The following is a 13,905-nucleotide window of genomic DNA, read 5'->3' as shown; positions in this document are numbered from 1 at the left end:
GCAAGCCAAATGGAACTGAGGGATTGTTTACAGCACACAGTCACTGTCACTAAAACACTGACATTGCATTTTGAAAATACCTCCCCTGACAGTGCTTCCAAAGGTGTAAATAGAGCTTTAACTTGTCAGGCTGACAAAAAGAAAAGCTTAGAAAGTGCAAGGCAACAATGAACTGCAAATGTTAATACTAAACATGTAGAAATTAACATATATTCTTTGAAACCATTGTTTGCTACTGGCTTACAATCCAACTTTAATGTTAACTGGGACCTGTTAGATTTTTGCCCCAAAACTTCACACCATTCATATGTTATTATTGTTTCCATATTAATTTATCATTATTTACACATTATTCTGACTCCATCATCATCAGTCACTACTCATACAAGCAATGCAATTTGTCTGAAATACATTTTCTCAAGGAGAAGACACTCATTACTGCAATAAAAGTGATTTTCCAGGATTGTACAGATTGTCACTGATTTTAGGAGAATTTAACCAATATATCTAAGACAGAATTAGTCTTTTCTCAACAAGAAGATTACAGTCATATTATCTATCCAAGATACCCTTTGTTCATCCCATAGTAACACTGCTTATTTGTGTCTGTACTGCCCTGTATAATACCAACAGCACAAGACCTGCTGTTCCACTCTGCTTCAGCAGCAGTCAGGCCACTTATTTTCATAAAAGAATTCAGATAAATTAATCTGAATTGGGAACACCCTTAGGGGGTTTCAAGAGAAGCAGAGAAATATGAAAGCAACTCCTGGTCATGTAGTTCAGCTTCAAGATTATTTAGAAAGGTAAGAAACAAGTATGACAGAATCACAGAACACTGTTAGAAGAAATCCATAAGGATTGTCAAGTCCAACTCTTAATGAATGGTCCATGTGTGCATTGAACCCACCATTAATACTGTGTTTTACCTGTACATCTGGTGCATTCTGAGTTGACACATACACAGCCATTTCTTTATCTTGCACTCTTGGAATAACAAACACTCTATTTGTTTCCATGCAAAAATGTTCCTGCCTCCCATGTGAAATTTACCCATTATGTATATAATTATAGGAAAAATAAACTGGGTTTCAAATGACCTGCAAGGGAATTTATATTTGACTATCTATGTGTATACAAGGCAGAGAAAGAGTTTTGTCACAGAAGAAAAATACTTTCCTTTATTTTCTGTTTCTTTGAATCTCAGGCTTGCACCTCCTTTATTTATAGACCTGTGTTTATTAGGAGAAAATTATTCAAGCACTAGCAATTTAACATCTCATGCTTTTTTCTTCTTTTAGGAGGTTACATCTCTTTTGTTATAGCAGGATTATGTATTCTTCTGAATCACTCTATGAGGGAAAATACAACTTTCTTATTCCTCTTCCTTTTTTAACCTCTTTCCATCAGTAACTTTTTTTCTACCCATTTCCACCGACTTTTGTACCATTTTCATTAAACATCATAACAGTTAATTCTGCAAATTCTATGCTTTACCCTCAACTTTATGCCATCCTTGAGTGTGACGATATTGGCCTGCTGGTTATTCCTGAAACGTGTTTCCTGGAACACATGTTCATGCAGTAATGAGAATAAGAACTGAAGCTACTAAAGGGCGTCATGACATTTGATTTGGAACAGTTGGAAATAGTAAAAAGCAGAGCAGAAAAACATCAGAGGTCAGAATCTATATGGAGAAGACTGACAGAATTGAGGTGGATGAGCCCAAAAAAGTGAAGCAAGCCACACCTTTGCAGACTTCAGCATCACCACTGCTTCAAACAATCGTCTTTCATACTGTTTACTTCAGAGAAAATGCATCTGAAGTCAGGAATACAGTTGGGAATCATTCTAATTCCTTCTTTCCTATCTTGCTAAAGAGACAGGTAAATTACTATTCTGGCTAGTGTTGACTAGACTGAAAAATCGTTTAATCCATTTTTTTGCTATTTAAATTCTCATCATCAAACTCTTATTATTTCAAAGTCAGCCTGTAATTGAAAGCATTTCAGACCTACTTAATTAAAATACATCTTTGGTGCTCTTTGTTGTTGAACTGCTGATAATTCACATTAATTTGAAACAGACTATTATCAGGGACCATGAAAATCTTCCAACATTTACATTTTGGTTGGGCTTTTACTGAGTAAAGAGTATGGTATAAAACATATTTTTAATCTCTTACAGGACAAAAAACAAATTATTGGATGATGCTGAAAGTTTTAGTGGCAAACTGCTAAGAATCAGCAAAACTTTGATTTTAGAAGTTTTAAAATTTTGCAACTAAACAAAAGGTGAAAATTCACGATGAAATTCGGAAATTTTTAATTGAAGTCTTCCCATGAACAAACTTTCACATGCCAATCACCTCTCCTTTTCATACTGTAGCTTTACAAATAGATCTTTCAGACTTGAACAATCACAGAGGTGACACAGTAGGTCATTTCATTTATTTGTCCTGAGGCTCACTGGACAGTTTAACTAAATTCTGCTGAGCTCTTGCATCTCAGAAAGCTATGTCCCTGTTTGTCCTGTTCAGGACAGCCTGATCTGCACAACACCTTGAGGGCAAGGAGTGCATCTGCACCCTGAACTCCCGGGAAATCTATAAAAATATAAAAGACTGCCCACAGTGTCAAATGTTTCAGCAGCTTCATGTTACAATTAGTAGAGGCTTAAGAATGAAAAGTTAGAAGGGTAAAATTCTCATTATAACAGCTCCAGATAGAATCTGAAATGAAAGCTGACAAGCAGAGTTATTCTATATTCTACTCTTCTACCCAGACCTGGTGGAGGGAGAAAAATTTCCTCCATCACCAGTCTACAACCTTCATTCAGATCTGATCATTACACTGCCTGGTAAAAAACACACTTTTTTATACGTAACAGGAAGCTAAAGATACTGTGAAGTAGCTGAGAAGTATAAGTTGTCACTTCCAATGATTACAATTACTATCACCTGCCTGGTCTCAAGCTGCTCTATATCTTCCAGTCCTGTGCTCTCCTGTGCCATGTCTACGGTCTTATGACATCTAAAATGGTCTGGACAGCCATGTTTGAGCAACTGCATTTCACTGACTCATCATGGTTACAGAGAAACAAACTGAAACCATAAAGACTTCATATCTTAATAGCCAATGCTAAAGCTATTTAAGCAACTGACCTGATTTCTGTTGCAGATACACTGTCAGCTCAACAAATGAAGGAAAGAGAAGAGAAACTGTGGAACATTGAGAGGTGGTGAAATAATAAGAGCCTGCAGGCTGACATGTCATCCATTCCCCCATTCAAAGCACACTGAACTCCATGTCAATTTTCCCATTGTGTTCAGATGCTTTTGGCTTGCTCCATGAGATAAAGAAAACTTCTGGTGGAAATTACAACTGTGTCAACTTTTGGGATAAGATTTTACGTATCTAGGCCAGCCATGGCAACTTACCTGGCATAGCAAAAGAGAATCATAACTCTTGTTTCTTACATATTTTTAACACAAAGATACCTGTGCCAAAAGATTCTAAACCAGCTTTACTACAAGTGAAAGCACCACTTCTAGTCAAAAAGGTTCCGAATCCAACAAACAAAGCTCTGATTCTTTGACACATATCTCTGCACTCACACTTCACTGCAAGACACAAATCTGAATTAGAAAATAAGCTGAAGCCATTACAAAATCATTTATCATATTAAGTTGTTTAGTGTAATATGAGGCAGTAAGTTATCTAGCATACCTTTACACTTCATTCTAACTTTCCTCTCCTGCAGCATTCGAATTGTGCTGATCAGCAGATCTACCATGTTAAAAAGATATGGTTCAAATGCAGAAGATTTATTTCTAACAATTAAATGCAGTCATTTAAGCAAAATACTGTAATGAGTACACTGGAGGAAGAATGAAGATAAAGACGCAAGATATAAAATTCATATGTTTAGAAGCTGATTCTATTCAGAAAAAGAGAAAATACAGTTGTTTGTGTGTTGATTGGTGCAGTAAATCAGTTTTCCATTCCAGTCATGTGCACTACAGTTTGTCATTCACACGGATGTGGCCCGAGGAGGAAGCACTTCATTGTTTGCAATCTAAGAGATAAGCAAGAAATGACAACAGTGACTTTATTTGACTGGCAACCTCCCAGCATTGCCCTTATCAGGTGCCTCCAAGTCAGTGATAACTGGGATTAGGACTGAAGAGGGATGGAGAAGCATGGTCCCTGCCCTGGTGGACCCTCACCTCCTGCAAGTTCCTGCACTGAGAGTAAACCCACAAATTACTGATTCAGGGGCCAGTGGTGCCTCACCACAATCACAGAAATATCATGGGAGTAATCTGTGAATGACAGCTCAAGAATTTCCATAGCAGAGCCTCAGAGGTTTAGGGCATAGCATGGATTTATATGCTGGCAAGGACCATGCCTCGCTAAGTAAAAACTTACCCAGAAAAAGAATTGTAATAGCAGTGGGAACATGACTACAGTGAGCAGTTGCATAAAACAGAGCATAAAGGATGAGCATTATACAAAGTGTATTGCCTCGTTTGTTTTCCTTCTGTCTCTTTGTGTTAGCTGTGAGTTAATTATTTTTCTCCCAAAGCGTACTGGGCATAGCAAGGAGTACTAGAATGAAGTGACAGTGCCAGCATGCAGTCAATGGGGCAAAGCCCCTGGAAGGAGACTAAAGACACTTAGAGGCTGATCCATTGCATGTTAATAAGATGAGAGATCTAATCTCTATGGGATTTGACATCCAGAAGAAAGGAGGAGGGTTCAGGGAAAGATAGGGCTGTACCAATTATGCAAATGTAAAATAAAAAAAATATACAAAACCCAGGGAAATTCCTGCACAATGTTTGAATAGCATTTGTTGAAATAACTTGTATAAATGGGACCTGATACCAGACATTTCAATTACAAGGAGCTGTATATAAAACATGACTGGTTGGAGACATTATTAGGCACTCCACTATTTAGGGATGCCAGAAATAGTGAACACTCCTTCCCAGCCATTGTTAAACAGAGCCTTCCTCACCTTCTCTTACCATCTCAGTAAAGGCATCAGCACAGTTTGCTCGTATTTGCTCAGCAGTCAGGGGGCTGTTCAGTGCAAAGGTCTTTTTCAGTCCTCTTTCATTCCTCACACTGGTTACTGCATCTCTCAAAGCAAAGAACACAGAGCATCCCAAGAAAAATCCTGCCTCACCTATCCCCTGAAAAACATTTAAAAAAGCCAGTCTCTCATACAGTCCTATTTTGTATTACATAGTATACACAAGTAAGTGGCACACTCTGAATGACACTATGATTTCTCCATCAATTAATATTTTTATTCTAAATTTTCAGCTTATCACCACATTTAGAAGTATGCCTTTTAAATTCATCTTGCAGCTTCTGTGTATGGTCTGTTAACAAAACTCTAAAATCACTACTTGCCAGCCATTAAAGTGACACAACAAAATCTGGCTTTATGTCTTACTAGCTTCCCTGATGTCATAAATAAAACAATTTACTGGACACTTGTTTGAAATGCTAAAGGAGAGAAACTGAAAACTTATATGTGTTTTATATCAAAGTAATTTCTTAGTTTGGCTTGGGATCTAAGAATTTGGCCCCATAATGATATGCTTACCTTGGATGCATAGATGGCATAAGGATTTTGAGAAGATGACAGCAGGGAAACACTGAACTGTTCTGGAATATCACAAACAGCAGGAATCTTATACTGATCTGGACCTCGCGTATAGAGGACTCCTTCTGAAGAATACTTTAACTCCTCCATTGTGTACAGTCCAATGCCTTGAACAAAAGCACCTTCAATCTTTAAATAAGAAAATAAATAGCATTTATGTATCCATGTTTGGTTAACCAAGAAAACTTCACCAAGAACTCATTTGTATCATTAGCTGTTACTCTAATATATGTGAGGCCTAATATACTTCTGTTTGCATAATGAGACTCTTGAACATTTTGGGGCAAATGTAATGGCAAAACTGTCACACTCCTCTCTCATACCTGAGAAGACAAATGCTTTTATTATGAATTGATGAGATCTGTGGACCAGCCTGCAATGAATAAAGATGTTTCCCTGCTATCAAGTGGGGAAGGCAGGTCAAACAACTTGGAGACTGTAGATCACAAGCAGGATTTAAGCCCAGTAGATAGAAGACATACACACATACTGGAAGTACTACAGGTTGAAACCATGGGTAAAATTCAAGCTTCTTTGACATCTACAGAGTTCTGACACTAATTCTATTGGAGCAAGTCTACAGGCAAAAGACATTCTAATACAATCTATAATCTAGTAAGAAATTAATGTTTTCTGAATTAATGAGGTGGTCTTCACTTCAGATAAGGACAACAGTGCAATAGAGATAAGCCATCAGAAAATTCTTGGCACATACCTGTCCTATATCCACAGCTGGATTTATGCTGCATCCAATGTCCATAATAATGTCTGTTCTGAGGTTCTGTTAATAAAATTCAGATTTATATTACCCAGAGAGATTGACTGAGCATTAGAAGATGATGTGGGTCAGATGATGTGGTATTCAGTGAAATAAGAAATACTGAGATAGAGGCCCCTCCATGTACATAATTTCAGAATAATTTCCAATATCTCATCTCAAGCAAAATGGGCTTGGTCTCAACTTTTACAGAAGTTTAGCCAGACAGAAGCCTTTAGAAAAGAGCTCTGCCAGATTTTTCCCATTGCTCAAGGAAATCCCCATACAAATGTACAGACAGAGGGCATATGATCATCAGTCTATAGCCTTTAGCTATCCAGATGGTCAAAAGCCATCTGTAAATCGAATATTGCTATAAGGTGTTTGCTGGCCAGCTGGGACAGAACAAGCAAAGAACATGTTAGATGTCAGCCATAACCCAAAAAGTGAACACATATGACATTGACATGTGTGTCAGAAACTGGTTAATACTGCAGTTTTCATTCTGCTCCACCTGTAATTCAAATAAACATAGTTGATGTATTTACTATCATGTAAAGACAGGTGACTTATTAACCCTAAATCTGAATAATTGTTGGAGCAGCCTTATTCACATTACTTTCAAAACTTCTGACATTCAGTTATTACCTTGTGATCTCCTGTTAGACAGTTAATTTCAACCTCTGAACAAGCAGCTCCAAAAATAAAATATGTGAATGGATGTCCTTCCCCTTTCTCCCAGTCCATGTATTCATTGTAACCTCTGATGGAAGAACAAAGTCCACAAGAAGAAAATTAACCACAGTTTTCATTATAACAAAGCAGATAAGCACATACTTTTGAAACAGCTTGTGCAATCTTAAGTACAAAATCTTAAGGGAAATCTTAAGTAACAGCTCAGAACTTCAAAATTTCATGAAAGCCTACAGAGCATTACTAGTTTAGGTTTGATGCCTCTGGTATTTGCATAAAATGTAGCAGACAAGCAAGCTATTTCCATTCAGGAGAGTCTATAACCAGCATAATCCTAGAAATATACGAAGAAAAGCACAGTAACCAAATACAGAATAAACATTTAAATAATATATAATAAACATAATGGTCACTGGGGTAATAGGACATAAAGGAATTCAGAAGAAGGGAGGAAAACTTGTCAGAACCTATAAAAGAATAACTTACAAGAGATAAATGAAAAAGTCAAAATTACAGAAACAGCCTACAGACTTGAGAGGGTTAAAAGACGAATATTGAAATAAAGGTGTAATTACTTCTAAGGGAGTGGGATTAGGGTTATTAGGTGTAATTACTTCTAGGGAGTGGGATTAACTGAGGACACCGTAGTAGTCAGGAATGATGGGGTAAATCCAAGGACATGAGAGGACAGTGAAATGTATCTTCCAAACATGGGAGCTATGTGACTAAGGTGTATTTTCTGACTATGTATGACTGAAATGACTTCATTGAGCATATTTAAGATTACCATAAAGCAATTATAATACAGAACCATGCACTGAAAAATGGATACACATAATCCATATACTCAACCTCTCATAATCCATTTACCTCAGCTGCCTTTGAGATTCTTGGCAATAGAGAATATAACTGGGTAAGAACTAGATAAATACAGGACCTGAGGCTCAGAAATCTGCAGATGTTTTTGGACACCATTAAATATTGAAGCAAAGTACGACTGTTGTTCATTACTTTGGTGATATTGACATTGCTGAAGGGCTGCATAAACAGAAAACATTCTTGAACTGGCTTAACAGCAGGAAGGGACATTTTATTTGGACATTTCTCAGTGTTTTATAAAAGTATGGGTTTCCCAAGTGCCCTTTCAACTTACTCCAGACTGCCCAGAGACCTGACAAGTTGGTATTGATAAGGAAGAACCACCACCAGCAGAAGAGAAGAGATAAGGCTCAGCAGGCTAAGAGTAAAGCTTTGCTTTGAATCCCACCTGAGTTATAGCACAGGAATTTTCCATTTCTGGCTCTTTATAAACACTGTGAAAGAACTCAAAGAAAAAGGACCAAGAGACTGCTCTGAGAGCAGTGGGAATGATGACATTTATAGCTTATTTACTATATCCCACTTTGCACATGACTGTTACAGGAAGCAGTCACATTTTTGATGCTTTCTGATTTGCTAAATGTCAAATCATGGAGCAGATATGGCACAAAATATTCTTCTAATACTTTCTAGAGAGTCCACAGAGGAGTAGATATAAATTAACACCTAAACTTTATGCTTCCAACCCTCCATATATCAACTAATTATATAAAACATAAAATGAGCTATTAGAAAGACCTGTTAGACAGGATCTTCTCTTTACAGCATTATCTTCAGAAATCAGTCCTTGTTTAATTTATGCATTTTTAAGGAACAAAAATATATTACCTAAAATAGCCAGTAGCTGAAAGGCTCACACTCTGTTTAAAAGCTTCTTTAATCTGTAAAATATAGCAGTGCTTGTGGTAAACCAAGGAAGGAGTCAGGGAAGAACACAGCATAGACATATGTACTTTATTTACATATATATACTTACACATATTTACTTAAAACCCAAACTGTAAAAATTGTAAAGAAAGGAAGACAAGCTGAGTTAAGCATGTTTAGCTGCACACAGAACTAAACCTCTCTTGCATGAAAATCTGAATTCTTTTGGCAATACAAGAAGGAATAGACCTGTCAACAGCGGTGCTCTTGCAAAATGTTTATTACTGGTAATGCCATAGTCAGAAAGGGCCCTGCTCAGTTTTTCTGATCAAGTTCAATAGAGATGGGTCCCTTTCTGTCTGCTAACCAGATCTGATTGATAAGTCACTGTTTTTATTGGGTCATGTGACTGTGTGCATGTGCAACCTTTTGCTTTTTCTTTGACAAACTGCCTTTATCTTAACCCACTGACTTGTTGGGGTTTTTCCATCTTATTTTCTTCTCCTATCTCTCTGAGAAAGGGAGTGATAGAGCAGTTTGTTGGGCACCTGGAGTCCATCCAAGGTCGAACCACTACTCTGGCATAAAAGATCTGCATGACCTATTTGCACAAAAACGACAGTTTTCAAGAGGAATGTTCTTAGTAAAGTTCTGCCAGTCAGAAAAGTGACAGTATGAGGTCCAAAATCTATTCCCTTTGATTGATTCTCTTGTTAGATTTACTCAGTTTACAACTCAAGAATTTCTTTTGAGGTTTTTGGTTGGTTTTAGTGACTTTCTAAGATGTAGTTACTTCACTGCATATATTAGCATTCCTTCTTTGGTCAGCCATTTCTGATAATACTTTTGGTGTGTCTGAATGATCCAAAGTAATTGTATACCAATTAGAGGAGATCAGGTGTTTCAGATCTGTGTTTTATTGTTATTCCTAAGTAGGGCTTACACAGAAAAGCCAAGGCCTTTTCTGCTTTCTGAATTGCCCCACTGGTGAGGAGGCTGGAGGTGCATGGGAAGCTGGGATAACCGACTGAGGGGATATTCCAGACCATATGGAATCATGCTCAGTATATAAAGTGGGGGGAAGGAGGAGGAACAGGGTGACATTTGAGTGCTGACATTTGAGTGCTGACATTTGAAGAAGTTTGTCTTCCCAAGAAACCATTATGTGTGATAGAACCCTGCTCACTGGAGATGGCTGAGCACCTGCCTGCCCATGGAAAAGAATTATTTGCTTTGCTTTGGTTGTGTGTATGGCTTTTGCTTTACCCATTAAACTGTCTTTAATTCAACTCACAAGTTTTCTAGCTTTCACTCTTCTGACTCTCCCTGATTCCACTAGTCGGGGAATGAGTGAGCAGTTGTTTGATGCTTGGTGGCTGGCTGAGGTTACACCACAACATATTGTAACCCTTTAGGCACAGGCTGTGGACCAAATCTGAGACTAAGCAGGCCTGGCTGCACCTAGACTCCCCTGGAAAGTTTAGAAAGCCAGGGGATCTCACTGATTCTCTTGACTCAACAGGAGGGACCATAATCTGATTTTACTGTAATCCATTGTAACGGATGATAGATATTGCACTGCCAATATTTAAATACTGTACTAGCAATAAGTCTAATTGTTAACATCCACATTTGTGCCTGCCCAAGAACCTTCTCTTGACTTCCACTTTTTTTGTGAAATAGCCTGTTTATACAATTTTTAATTTTAGGATTATTAGGCTGAGCAGATTTATAGACTAGAGTATACATATCACAGTTTTTGCCAGCACTCAAACATATTCAGTAGGATTTACAGGTCTTACCCAATCATTCCAGGTCCCTGTTGGGTTCTTCTTGATGATGGGCTGCAGGCGTTTCAGAAGAGTTTGGCAAGCATCCTGGTGAGAATCAGGACAATATATAACAAAATTAACACTATACATTTGATAATATTTAAGTTATGTTCTAGTTACTATGTCATTAATATATGATTTACTGTCATCTTAGTTTGAAAAGGTATTGCAGGAAGTGTCATATTAACCACACAGACATAAAATTTCTAATGGTTAAATTACAAGAGCTGGGATCTGTATGAATCAGTACATTTCAAACACGAACAGGGTGCAAGATTTGTATGGGACTAGTTAGAAACAGAGATTTTGTCGAGTATAAGCCTTTTTGGGAAAGTACAGATCATATTCTGAAAACTCATAAGCACCATTACTGAGAAACTGTCAAGTCATGTTTCTTCTTGGCCATCTCCAGCAGTATTATTGGTAATCCCAAACTTGATTTTTATGGGATCACTAGGGCCTAAAGTTTGGTAAGCACACACCTTAAGGGATAGGGTATTTTTTGCAACTAAATTCTTTACCTTCACAGCCATGCCATTGACATCTGTCCCTGCAGATCCTACTGAGGCACATGCATTGGGAACGGTTGTTGTGCTAGTTTCACAGAAGTGAATACATGACATGGGGATGTTCAATTCCCGACTAGCAACCTATTCCAGGAAGAACAACATATTCTTAGTTTTACAAAAAATCTGAGCACTCCAACAATTCCCCAGTATTCGCTAGAAGTCAGTGATAGCAGGAAAAATAAAAAATTTAGCAAGTTCTCTTCCAATCTCCAGCTGAAATCATTCTGTCCAATTTGGTAGTACTAAGAAACAGAAAAGGACAATGTTCTAGCTGTACTCAAACTCTGGATTGAGGCTCTGAAGTTCAACATTCATTCCTGATTTTTCTGCTTATACCTTGTAAGACTTACAGCAAATTATGCAAGCCCAGATCCCAAACTTTCATTAACTTGATAAATATCTTTACAGATCTGTCTCAGAATTTTCCATTAACCAAATAAGATCATAATGTTATCATCATTACTATACCAATCTGAATAATCTCTGCCTTTTTCACTATGGGCTTTACAGGATCAGCCCCCAAAACTCTTAGTTCTAATAAGCCTCTTCCCATGCTATTGGAAGAACAAAACCAGTCTATTTTTCCCTTCCTTCTGCCTCTATGAATTAATGAAGGTACCTTTGCTTTCTATCTCTGTCAATGTAAAGAAGTAGTGGCTATGCTGATAAAGAAACTGTCCTGCTGGCACACTAACCAAAAAGAAAACCTTTGCACTGTTTATATGCATGACAGATAAGGCACATGGCAGTATTTATTTAGATGTTTTGTTACCTGGATCATTTTTGTATGAATACCCTGCCCCATTTCAATTCCACCATGTGTCAGAAGGACAGACCCATCAGTATAAATATGAACCAGTGCAGCAGCCTAAAAAAGAAAAACAAAATCAAGATCAGACTAGTGAGCAATCTGTTCTATGTGGTGATGAATTGAATAAAAATAAAAAAGACTAAGTGTTTGAGTGTATTTCAGTTGTCTGTTTAGTGCTTTTGAATAGAAGGAAAAATTTGAAAGTCTACTCTCTGCTTTTTCTCTATAATGAACTTCAAAAGAAAAAGATACAAATCCTTGGTGGTCTGCTTTTCCTGTTAGTAGATCCTGAGACAAACCTACACCTGGCAAGAGTATTTCAGTGGTTCCAAAAGAAGCTGGAAGAAACCCCTCACTAAGGGGAGGGGCTCTAAGTTCAATTTGCTACAAGTTCCATTTTCTCATTGACATGTGAGAGCCTGTAGGTTTTTAAATGGTATAGGTTGAATTTCTGAATGACATTTTCTTCCTAGACTCAGCTAGATGTAGCACTGTAGACTACAAAGACCCTGTGACTTTAATATTGAACAGAGACAGCCAGTTTGATATGACATAAGTCAGTCAATTAATTAATTTTCAACTGATAGAATGTTGTCTGTTTCAGAAGCACTGGATGCCTACATTAAAAAAGTTCAAGGACCAAAAATACTACTGTCCTTTTTTGCATCCTTTATCTTAGCCTTTGATGGCATCAGAGGATTAAAGTCTGTAAGAACAGCATCCTATAGTACTTCCATGGGCAGAAAGAGGAGATTCAGAACTATTTCTGGAGTGGACAACTTATTGAATGAACATTTTGCTATCAGTCTTCAAAAACTTTTTCTAAGTTTGTTCGACTCACCTATTCCAACACTGCACCACAGCAGATGGGACCAACCTTTAAGTAGGCAGGGCCCAAACTGCCTGAGTCCTGAAAACCAAACAGTTTTGATCTCAGCTTGAAAAGAGCTACAGGCTACTACAGCCTCTTCAGGGAACAGTCATCAGGAGGATCATAATTTCCCAAGAAAAAGTAACATATTTCTTTCGTATCCTAAGATAAAGTGACGGTAATTGTCTACGGATAAATGCTGAGCTCACTTGCTCTTGATGAAACTCACCTGAGAAAGGTAAGGTGTGCTTACTCCAAATGGAAATTTCATTGGTACAATGGCAATCCCTCTTTTCTTCCAGTAATTTTGTTTGTTAAATTCATTGATAGCTGTTCTCCTACTGTAGTATGCAGATTTCTCAATACATTCGTTCCAACATCGTATTAAATTCTGTGGATCAAGTTCTTGTTTGAAATGTGTCTGCTCGTTCTTCTTATACATATTTATTTCCCTAATCTGAAAAAATGAAATTACAGCTATCACAAAATCCTGTTAGTCAGACTGACCATCTGGGGGGACTAATAGGCAACAAGAAGATAACTGTGGTTTTTTTTAACATTACCATTTTGTAAGACCATGGTATTCATTCAACAACCAGACACCAATTTAAAAAAATATTAATTTCAGCACAAATGATGTTTGACTTAGAAAAGACTTGTTCAAACAATTTAACTAATCTAAAGGTTTTTAACTTTCCAGTTCCACAAACTTCATTTCAGGAGTGAAGATGCCTTCATTTAGTCACCTTTTCTGGTGATAAACCAGTTTTATCTGCAACATCTGTTATCCAAGTTTCTGCCACCAGTCCTGATTGAGGAAAGCCAAAGCCTCGGAAGGCCGTATTTGATGGCAAGTTTGTTTTGCAGACATAAGCCCAGCATCTCAAGTTGGGAATCTTGTATGCATTGTCCATTTTTAATAAGGATACTTCTGCTACCTGAGGTAG

At 37.5% G+C, this 13,905-nt stretch overlaps 1 protein-coding gene across 3 annotated transcripts in view; it reads right to left on the bottom strand.

The window, feature by feature from the left end:
* Window positions 1-1,609: 1,609 nt before the first annotated feature.
* AOX1 (aldehyde oxidase 1) overlaps window positions 1,610-13,905 on the bottom strand; it is a 39,711-nt gene continuing 27,415 nt past the window's right edge. For 2 of the 3 annotated variants that reach the window (XM_033515945.1, XM_033515947.1), the window contains 11 exons: window positions 13,705-13,896; window positions 13,188-13,415; window positions 12,049-12,144; window positions 11,229-11,357; window positions 10,678-10,752; window positions 8,837-8,889; window positions 7,085-7,199; window positions 6,395-6,460; window positions 5,620-5,808; window positions 5,033-5,200; window positions 1,610-4,077 (listed from right to left, as the gene is read on the bottom strand). In XM_033515945.1, the coding sequence (XP_033371836.1) occupies window positions 4,033-4,077; window positions 5,033-5,200; window positions 5,620-5,808; window positions 6,395-6,460; window positions 7,085-7,199; window positions 8,837-8,889; window positions 10,678-10,752; window positions 11,229-11,357; window positions 12,049-12,144; window positions 13,188-13,415; window positions 13,705-13,896 (1,356 nt within the window). In that variant the 3' untranslated portion in view covers window positions 1,610-4,032. Of the gene's footprint in view, window positions 4,078-5,022; window positions 5,201-5,619; window positions 5,809-6,394; window positions 6,461-7,084; window positions 7,200-8,836; window positions 8,890-10,677; window positions 10,753-11,228; window positions 11,358-12,048; window positions 12,145-13,187; window positions 13,416-13,704; window positions 13,897-13,905 lie in introns of all 3 variants that reach the window. The other variant, XM_033515946.1, reaches the window with a different exon arrangement.

This window comes from Parus major, chromosome 7 (genome assembly GCF_001522545.3).
Source record: "Parus major isolate Abel chromosome 7, Parus_major1.1, whole genome shotgun sequence".
NCBI classification, from domain to species: domain Eukaryota; kingdom Metazoa; phylum Chordata; class Aves; order Passeriformes; family Paridae; genus Parus; species Parus major.
The sequence above is the reverse complement of the archived record's forward strand: the minus strand, read 5'-3'. Positions and strand labels throughout refer to the sequence as shown.